Below are 11,114 nucleotides of genomic sequence, written 5' to 3' on the forward strand. Positions count from 1 at the left end.
GACCTCAGTGTTTATAAATAATACTTTCTTAGGAGAGGTAATGTACATTTTTCATTCTTCTGGACATCTGAACCTCCTTCTGTACTTGAGGATGCCACCACCTGAGGAGGCAGAGCCAGCTTCCACTAGGAGAAGCTGCAAATACCAAGCACTTACTCTCCTGGACCTAGGACCCAGGCTTGTGAACTAGACTGCACCAATCAGACACCTCCAGCTCAGGCTTTGCATAAAGAAGTAATAAAATGGCATGAGAAGCAGGGACAATGCAGAATCCATTTTGGTGATGGCTGGTGGCAGGAGATTAGTGACATCAAATTTCAAGAAGTAGCCATTCTAGAAGCAATATCATTATAATATTGATGGCTTCAGCAGTGGGTGGGTCCAGTGTCAGCAGCAAGGGAGGTTCTGCAGCATGATTCAAAAGTATTACTGGCCACAAAACCTCCAAGTCTTATTCTCTGGAATCCTGGTGAGTCCACAAAATGCATTTCTGCTATGTCTCTTTAACAAATTACCTTTCCTGTTTAAATCGGTTAGAGTCTGATGCTTGAAATTAGGAGCTGTGACTGATAAAAGGATATGTACATTACCAATCTTAATGTTCTTAATTATAGTCTAGGTGAGAGTCACACAAGAGCCTTTTAGGAAAGAGTTAAGTGTGTGAGAAGAATTGTGTAGCAGAAGATTAAATCACTGTTCACTGACTCTTCACTGGGTGTCAGTTCATGAAAGAGGAACCAGAGAAAATCTGGATAGGTAATCAGAAAGCCACTCTCTGGCCATGTCTTTATAGAAATGTCCATGTCTTAGGGACCAGAAGGATTTAGAAGGGTCGTAATATGCATAAGCACTATCTTGCTTCTTTCCCTTTGAATAAACCCCCAAATCCATTACTGCTCTGGTGGAAAAAAATTTACATATTAAACTTGCTTTTTCTTTAGTTTCTGGGCTTACTTCCATAATGAAAAAATATATGGCAAAATTCATTGACATATCCACAATCTACTTTCATTCAATCTTTTTTTTTTACCTGTTTGCTGTGCATCCTGAGTTACTAAGAAAATAGCTGACACAGTGACATAGGGAAAATATGCAATGAATATTTGTTAAGTAAAAATAGCAAATACTAATGTTCCACTTATGAGCCAGGCTTTCACATATGTTAACTGACTTCCTCACAATAACCTCCTGAGACAGGCACTATTATTATTTCCTCTCCGCCTCCCCCCCTTTTTTTTTCTTGACAAGAAATGGACTTATGGAAGAACTAAGTAACTTGCCCAAAGAAAGGAAGCAAATGTGATCTTAATCCAGGAAGGCTGACTCCAGAGTCTGTTTCTTATATTTTTTTATTCAGCTGATAACCATTAAGCCCTCATCACAGGTCAAGCACAAAAGATTCAGTGATGAGTATGATATTGTTTTACCTTCAAGAAGCTCACTCTATGAGAGAGAAAGACTGTAACAAATAATTTCAAGTGAAATATGATAGATTCTATGATAGAAAATATAAATGAGGTTTGTTGAGACACAAGAAGGTTGTGATGAACTTGACTCTGGATGAAGGATGGTCCAGGAGGGACCTAAGAGTGAAGAATGCTTCAGCTGAGACTGGAAATAATTTTTCATAAATATAGAATTACATTTGAGGTAAAAAGGAACAACTTATACAAAAGGTAAAATAGCATGATGTGTTTGTGAACATAGTGGGGCATAATTGAGGCATGATGCTACAGATGTAAGCAAAGGCCAGATAACAGAAAAAATTATATGCCATAATCAAGAATTTTTACTTTATTCTAACTAAAAACCATTGAAGAAACAAACAGGGGTGTAAGACGAATAGATGTGCATTTAAGAAAGATTTTTCTGGCTGTATAGGGTTGATATAAAGGGGGTCAAGGCTAGATGGAAGAAGGCAAATTGGGAGACTACTGGAATAGCAGGTTAATTAAAAGACTTAAATGGGTCAGAAGTTTTAGGGTAAAAAGGGCATTGACTCAATAAAGATAGAATTGGCAGGGCTTACAAATCAATTGGCATTGGTGGGAAGGGGTAGTAATGAAGAGGTGGAATTCTTCTGTTTCTCATTTTGGTTTGCATTAATTAACACTAAATATATAACATAAAATACATGTTACCCCAGTTTTCTTTTTCTTTAAAAATATTTTCATTCTTTTTGCAAGCTTTTTATTTTCAGTTTCACTGCTTCTTGAGTTTTAGCCCCTTTTATTATATTTTTATGATTATTTGTATCCTAGTACCTCTTTGGTTTTAAGATGCCTTACATCTATGTTAGGTTGAAATATTGTATACATGCATATATGTGTGTATATATACATATGTAACATATATCTACATAAAAGTTCTAGAAAGCAACTTTTACTGAAAATTGAGTGTTTTTACCTATCTTGTTTTTTAACCCAACTGAGAGTGCATCTTTTATATGTTCTTATGAATCTTCAGCATTTTTGGATGCTGGGGTATGGCTCTATATATAACACTTTGAGGAAAGAAGAGGACAGAGTTTTAGCTGTTAAAGATGGCATTACTTATTCAGAAACCTCTTTTTGAAGCCAAATATTCCTGCTTTTCAATTGAGTATTTTGTATTAAAAATGATAAGTTTTGCTCTTTATAGCTAAATATGACCAAAGCATAATTGCTTTGAGTCAAGAAAGAGTTGAAATTAATTGAATGATTGCACTTCTCTCAGAGATTTATACAACAAACCTGCATAATTCATGCATGTGTATACATTACAAATTTCTCTCAAGAGAATTTCAAGAGCCATTTTTATTTCATGAAACATATATGTATATATTTTATATATTGTACAGATATAGAGATAGATGAATAGACAGATGCTTGATAGGTAGGGAGGTAGATAGGTAGATAAAACTTTCACTAAAACAATACTGACAATGCCTAGCAAAATGCTATAGAGAGAGTTGGTGCTCAGTAGCTGTTGACTGAATAATAAATATATGTATAGGTGAAGCTATATAAGATCACTCACATTTAGGGATGCAGTGATTTGAAGGGAAAAGTCATTACCCTAATTTTTTTCTGGATATTTTGCATCATCAGTCTTAGGATCCAACAGTCCAACTAGGTCACACTCACAGCCTTAGGCAGGACTGCTACTGAACCAAGTAAAACTGGAAGCTTCACTTCTAAATATATTGAATTATACGAAGAATCACAACTTACATTTGCCTTGATCCTTCTTTCCCTTGGATAGTCAAAATAAGAGTAAATGATTGTCTTTCATTATTATCATAAATATCTCAACTTAATTTTTGAATGTCACAGTAATTCTACCCAACGCATTCTACTGCTATCTGTACATGACACTTGGCAGCACATCAGATTCATCCACTCAGTCAATAAAAACAATTCACTAAAAAAAGAATATACAAACTAGTTTGTTTAGCACTGTGAAGATCCTTTTATGAAAAGACCACTTGAAAATAAATGTTTCGATCTTGAAAGGTTCTTTACCTTTTTGTATGTGTTTGTTGCCTTTGTGTACTTTTTGGTTTCTTGATATAGGCTTGTCCTCCCTCTCATGATGCCAACTACTCTTTACAACACCACAGCACTACCCACGTTCTTCCTAGATGTTCTGATCACTTGCAGTGTTATCATGAGGCCTCTTCTGAGCACACGTTGTCAGCAATTGACATGTTGTTGTTATACACATCAGCTTCAGTAATGCCACCTACCAATTAGGAAATGCTCTGTATCAAAGATGGTCAGCCAGAATACCAAACAACAAAATCATTGGATCATGAGGGAAAAAATAGAATCTTAATTTTTAAACTAGATTTGTATAAAATCAAAAAATTTTCACACTCCTAGAAAAAAGAGTGACTATTTGCCTATGCATTCACTCCTTGATGTTTTGGGGGGCATCTACTCTCTACCAACAAGCTAAATGTTGAGATTTGAGGATGCATGTGTTCAGTTAAAGGAGAGGGTCATATTATCAAATATGACTGTGAAATGTGATCAGCAGGTAATAGAGATATGTATGACAATAGAGGAATACAATAAAAGTAGCAGGAATAGTTAGCTGTGCGTGGAAAGGTCAGGAAAGGCTTCAAAGAGAAAATAATTTTTGAGCCAAGACTAAAGTGTATAGTGAATTTGGAAAAGCCTACTGTGAAACTCATAACCTGGGAATGTCAATTTTTATACTGTAAAAATTTAAAGTAAATTTTTTTTAAAATAAAGAGAGAGAACTCAGGGTGAAAGAAAACATGTCTACATTTGAACATTTCCAAATCTAGACAAACACAATATATCAATCATAAATCTGTATAGTTATCACTTAAAAGAAAGAACTGATTATTCTTTCAAACCTTGGCTCAGTCTACATTTTTGCCAACATAAATAGCACATTTTGGCATTGTTTTTGTCTGTTTGACAAAAATGCAAATAATATTAATATATCATAACCCTTTCTAGTTTCATTAAAAATGAGGTTAGTGATGGGTAAAATTGCTAAATTGCTGGCATTGAGCATGAACTGTTTTTTCCACTCTAGTGAGGCAGCTATCATCTGCTATCCTGCCAGTCTTTTACCATGTTTTTTCTATTGGGTACAATTCTCAGAGTCACAATAATAGTGGATCACTATAAAAAAAAAAGCCTGTCCTTTTCTTTCCTTACTCATTCTGCTAGAATGAGTTTGCATTTTTATTCGTAGAAATGTACACTGTTTTCTTCCTGTAGTGATAGTAACAATGGCAGGTTGGGTAGGCAGAATGTGAACTCTTTCCTGTGCTGGAGGAATCTCCTTAGGAGACGTGCACATCAGTGATAGACTTTTGTGATATACTTGGCTAACCTATGAGCTGGCATCAGATTGGTGTGAGCTACACAAACGTTATAACATTGTTTTGTGACTGTGTCACATTTTCTCCCTTAGAGTCCAAAATTAGAGCACGTGTATCCTCTGTGTTTCTTTCTTTTAATAGATGAATAAGATTTTTTTTTTAAGTTTAAGTGTGATTTAGTAACTTAACAAAGGTTATGGCACACCTAGTATAAAGGAGAGAGTGAGTACAAATCTCCCATTCCTGACTTTGGTTAATCTACTTATGAATGAAACTGCATTTTTCTTCTTGCAGCCTGATCCATATTTGAATTTAATTTCTAAGTACCAATGTCATGAATTGTTTCTTGTGAATTTATGTGTGGTGTTCTGGCCAGAATTCTTCATTACATTTTATTTGTGTGATTTGATTTTTCTTTCCTGAGCATTATGATGATCCAGAGTTTTATCTAACCCTACACCCTATAGACACCAGCAATTGGGAAGAATGAAAGTCAGATTTAAAATCCAACTAAACCAGTTGCAAAATGTGAAACACAATAAATAATGGAAACAAGATCTTGGAATATTTTAAGACAGACTTTATGAGAATTGCAGAAAACAGGGGGCAGTAAAATTATGCGTTGACACTGATATACCAAACTAGTGTAGCAATTACGGTTCTATTTAGTACTAGTACGTAAGTGCTGAAGTACGAACTTTACAAGTCTAAACTAAATTTATGTACCCTTGTACTGTTTATGTTGTGCCATCTCCCACAAGAAAATATACTTAGAGATGATAGACGTGGATTATTTTTACCCAAGTAGATACACATTAAGTATAAAATGTTTGCCCCCAAAAATGATTATTTTAAAATATGTGTCAAAATAAGTTTATTTACTGTTTTTCTCATCCCAATATTTTGCATTTGTCTTTCTCAACATACAAATCCACGTTACTAACTCTGTTCTTTCAGCCTGACAATTAGCAGCAAGTATCAGAAACAAATTTCTATGGTTCCAGGCAGGTTTTTTAAAGAGGGTCAACTTGATGTTAAATATTAGTAAGTAATGGAAACAGTGACCAACTGAAAAGTATATGTCCCAACTGGAATGATTGGCCATGACTTTGTTCCAGCAAGCCACTGGTTGTTGGAATGTGAACCCAGTGTTGACAGATCTTCAAAATTTTCAAAAGTAGGCAGAAATCTTGACTTTTGTAGATGTTAACATTTTTAAAACTTTAAAAAAACATTGAGTGGGTCAAAGAAGCTGGTCTCTGGGCCATAGCTTGTCATTTGGGCCTCCAGGTAGACGTGATTCTACAGTAATGATGAGAGTGCCCTTCAATAAGGATCTGGGTACTGGTCAGTTTCCCACTGTCCCCTACTCTTTCACTGTCAGTCTAAGCAATACTTCTTACTTCTCAATGTGTCATTAGAAAGCCATAGAATATTCTCATTATATTCCTATAGACTTGCCACAGTCATACAGTTGTAATGGAAAGAGTTGTTTTCTGTACCTGTGTATTTTTTCTATCTGTGGTTTTCAGTGACTGTTACTGTTCCCCTCAGCCTAATGTTATTGATATCCTGAAGTAAAACTGAATTATGCAAAGTTTCTTATTATATGGAATTAGGATTCTTTGCATTCAAAGGAAAGCATATGGATTATTTATTTTCTATACTCCCTCTTAAGAAAGTAAGGGGCACATTTTGCTTATTGTTCTGTCCTCACTTTTAGGACATTCTCAGGCAAATAGAGGGTTGAATGAAGTTAATTTATTAATGGAAGTTTGCTATTTTAATCATTCATTCATTAAGTAAACTTTCCTTAGCACAAACTGCATGTCAAGCATGTTAATAAATATGATTTGATATATATGGATAACTGACTAGGGCTAGAAACCCATTCTGCTTAGGAAAAAATTACCTTGTCTTCAATTTAATGAAATATAATCTACATTTTTTTCAACTTTATTGAGGTTCAATTAAAAAAATTATGGACTATTTAAAGTGTACATTGTGATATTTCATATGCATATACATTGTGAAAGGATTCCTTCCATCTAGTTAATTAACACAGTCAATGAAATATAATTTACATTTTAAATGGCAAACTTATATTTTGGTTTCAATTCTCTGTAGGACTTTGGGGAGGGTATCAACTTTTACTTAATTCTCCTTCCTAGAAAAGTGTGATAAGATCAGATCATACTATATTATCTCTAAGCAAATGTCTAACTGCCACGTGGTTAATCAGAACTTTAACTCTGTATACCAAATACCCTTAGGGGGAAAATGCTAGACACTACAAGTCCACTAGCAAAAACATAAGAATCAGAAGTCAAGATCTCATGAGTTAATTTTGAATTTATTCTTGGTTTAGAGGAGTAGAGTTTGATAGCTTAGCACTATTTAACTCCACGTTAAAAAAAAAAAAACTTTAATGCTCCTATTTGATCAATAATAATAATAATGCACCTTTACTCACTTGACTATTCCCTAATAGGACAACTTTTTAAAAAATCCCATCTCAAAAACAGTATTTGTTAGTCATGTAGACATCAAGAGCAAAGTGGACTCCCAACTTCAGAGGAGTTTAAATACCTGTGTTCTTGGAGAATCATCTGTCTGTATCCTTATTTTCTGATGTTAAGATTTTTGGCAGTATGCCAGCTACTGCATCAGATCAGTTAATCAATCAACCATATACTTGTGTCAGAGCACAGCCATAGTAACAGCAGGGCTGGATCACTGAAATTAACAGGAGCTTCAACCTTCTAATTCAGCCAGAATCTCCTGTGCTAACTTAACCAAAATAAAAAGTAACTCCCTATGTGAAGATGGAGAAATACACACTAGCATAATGTGGCTTGTTTATATTGGTTATATTTAATGATTATATTCTTCCATTGAACTCTGGATGTGTCATCAAACTAGATGCCCAACTTGAAGAGGGAAATATCTTTCTGTAAAACAAAAATCTGACTCACAAACAACAAAATACATTTCAGCAAGGATTTTCACTTGCTATCTGAGATTCATCTCTGTCATACTGAGTACAAGATGCCTAATTAACGTTTGCTGCTTACTAAGGGCAGTAGGCAGAATAACGGCTCCTGGAGGTGTCCATGTTCTAAACCTCAGGATTTAGGAATACGTTGTTACGTGGCAAAGAATTCAAGTTGCAGATGAAATTACTGCTGCTAATTCACTGACCTTTAGACAGGGAGATAATCCTGGATTCTCTGGATTAGTCCAATGTAATCAGAAGTGTCCTTAAAAGTGAAAGAGGTGATCAGAACAGAGAACCAGAAATGTCAGAGTGAGAGAAAGCTCAGCTTGATAGAGGAGGGAGGCCATGAGCCAATGAAAATGACCAGCCTCTAGAACTTCAAGCAGCAAGGGAATGGAGTCTCCCCTAGAGCTGGCAAAGGAACATATACCTTCTGACATCTGCCAACACCCATTCAGGGTGAGGCCCATTCCAGGCTTCTGACCTACAGTACTGTAAGATGCTAAATTTGTGGTAATCTGTTACAACAACCAAACTAATACACTGAGGAAATTTAATTTATTTTTCAGAAGACTCTATCATTGAAATTCCATTAATTAAAAAAAAGTTAAAAATTCCAGACCTTTCTTAAGGCATTGTCTATTCATTCATTCGCTCATTCATTCATTCATTTTCAGGAGGTAATCTGTAGCAGCCAGGTCGACATTTCAAGAAGCAGCCAGGAAATGGAAAGAAATGAACAAGAAACTTCCAAAGCACAAAAAATTGATGTTGTTGGAACAGAAATGGTAACTACTTAGAAAGATAACAGATAAAGATAAAGATAATTCTGACCTTGTTATAAGCAATTGCTTTTATTGTCCTTTATGTATTTAATATCCGTACACATCAATGTCTCTTTTCCCACTGTGGAGTTGATGTTCTTTGAAAAATAAAATGAGCACCCTAAAAATACAAGTGCACTTTAGGTATTGTCGACTGAAACAAATGTGCAGCCTAAAACTTGAGAGTTATGTTTTACTTGGTAGGAGGACTTGAGCCAGAATGATAGCCTCTCAGATCACTCTGAGGGACTGCTCCAAAGAGGTAGGAGAGGAGCTAGAATATATAGGAGCTTTACAACAAAGACCAGGTAGTTGGAACAATAAAAGATTACTAGTTATCCAAAGAAAAACAGACATCTCAACTTAGAGAATTTAGTGCTTTTCTATGTATGGGAGGAAGCAAACATTTGGGCCCATTGAATTCATTCCTTTGACAAGCATCTAGCTCTCTAGGGCCAGTATCTTGTCCTTTATTATTCTGAGTCCCCTCAGAGTGCACCATTGTGAGTGGCTGCAGAGGCTGGGCTGCAGGCTTGTCTTCACTGTGGTGGGTGGCAGCAGTGGCTGATGACTTGATGACTTCAGCATTCTTTGTTTACTGATATGGTTTGCAGTATTTTTCATTCACAGTATCAATTCATATGTGTTCTGCTATAGCATGAGCTCATGCATTAAAATAAATGATTGAGGTTTAATTAGCATTTCTCAATGTGCACTGAAGTCAGATGAAAAATCACTGTGAAAGGAAGAATATGTGTGCAATCCTGAAATAACTAAATTCTTAAAAAGAATTACTTATTTTAAATTATCTTTAAACACAGGTCTCTCATCTTGGAAAGCACACCAAGGAAATAAATCAAGCTTCTCAGCTCCATCAATACGTTCAAGAAACAGGTAAGAACATGGGGTAGAGTTGACCCCAGCATACCTTTTTCCTATTGATGTTTCTGTGTTTGAAGGGAGGATTTCCGAAGCACAGTCCTTCCCACTAAGTTAGTAACTATGACTCACGATCCCAAAAGGGAATGGGTAGTAGTACTTCTATTTACAATTATACTTAGGTTTGCCTGTGGTATGAGATGCAATAAGCTTCTAAAAGAGTTCACTGCCCTTCAGCCCTATGATGTATTCATCCTCAAAGCCTAAAAAGTGGTAAGCCAGCCACCTCCGAAATGCTTTTTGCCTCAGGGATCTAGAATCAAACTTGATGTTGATCAGGCTCCCTGAGAACATAAAAGCTATTTAGAGTGTGTTACTTTTACTAACAGATTTAAGCACTTTTAAGTCAAATTCCCCAACCTGCAGATATGAGATTAGACTACAGACAACTCTATGCAAGTTTCTGTTATTGAGTACAAGGTGTTTTGCCTATAAAAGATGAATGAGAAGTTTTGCTGTCCTGAAGAGCTAAAAGGGAACATTTAAGCCAACGGTGACCCAAACATTACTTGACAGTATCTGAATTTGGTTTTACTTGAGTTTTGTTTAAGAAAGTCGATCTTCCTTTTCTGTTCTTCTGCTGTTCTTTTTATTGTTTTCTAACTTTTATTATTTTTTTCCTGAGCATAAGAGTAAAACATGCTTGTAGAAAATTTGGAAAATATATACAATTAAAATAAACAAGTTTCATCATATATGCCACCATTTTTCTTCCTGTATTTCTTGACAGACTAACTTACATAATGAAATTTTGCCATATGTATACATCTGTATCCTGAATATTTGTACTTAACATACATTATGAGAAGTTTCCCCATAGCATTATAATGCCTTCTCAAACGTCATGTTTATTAGCTACATAACATCCCTGGTGTTCTTTTCTGATTGTAGTCATAGATACACCTGAGGAGGAAGAGATTCCAAAGGTTTCAACTAAGTTTTTAAAAGAGCAATTTGAAAAATCTGCCCAGGAAAAGGTCCTTTATTCTGACAAAGAGACAACCCCAGCCAAGCAGATTAAGGTAAGATGGTTTCTCTACACAGAGACATATTAGGTATAAAGCCAGATGTAAATACATAGCATTTTCAAACTGAATGTTGAGGTGGTTTTTCAAACAACAATATATCCTGAACCGGTACTTAACCTGTTCCATAAGAATATTGTTCTATATGAGAAGAGCAGTAAAAAGAATGAAAACTTTTCTCACTAGAGAAAATTAGGAAAGAGAAAAATTATGTATGCACTAAACTTTAATAACTAACATTAGATAAAATAATAAAGCCAATTTTAAAAATGTCATATACTTACTCTGTTCTGTTTAAAATTTCAAAGAAAACTAAACAACCCTCAAAAGTACTTTAAGACTTTTGTTGTTTCCCTCTAGATTACTCTGCATAGCACATTAAGTAAAGGAAGAAAAATAATCAAGATTATGTGTAAATTTTAAAATCCTGAGTCATTGATGTATAGGGAATCTAACTCTAAAAGTGCAACTGGATTATAGGAAAG

The 11,114-nt window shown here is 35.1% G+C and overlaps 1 protein-coding gene across 3 annotated transcripts in view; it reads left to right on the forward strand.

Moving 5' to 3' along the window:
* Nucleotides 1-11,114, forward strand: part of XIRP2 (xin actin binding repeat containing 2) — a 69,547-nt gene that overhangs the window by 40,123 nt on the left and 18,310 nt on the right. For 2 of the 3 annotated variants that reach the window (XM_006180694.3, XM_032479618.1), the window contains exons 4-6: nucleotides 8,519-8,629; nucleotides 9,487-9,559; nucleotides 10,496-10,626. In XM_006180694.3, coding sequence (XP_006180756.2) covers nucleotides 8,519-8,629; nucleotides 9,487-9,559; nucleotides 10,496-10,626 — 315 coding nt within the window. The remainder of the gene's footprint in view (nucleotides 1-8,518; nucleotides 8,630-9,486; nucleotides 9,560-10,495; nucleotides 10,627-11,114) is intronic. The other variant, XM_032479617.1, reaches the window with a different exon arrangement.

The sequence above is a fragment of the Camelus ferus genome, chromosome 5 (assembly GCF_009834535.1).
Source record: "Camelus ferus isolate YT-003-E chromosome 5, BCGSAC_Cfer_1.0, whole genome shotgun sequence".
Lineage (NCBI taxonomy): Eukaryota > Metazoa > Chordata > Mammalia > Artiodactyla > Camelidae > Camelus > Camelus ferus.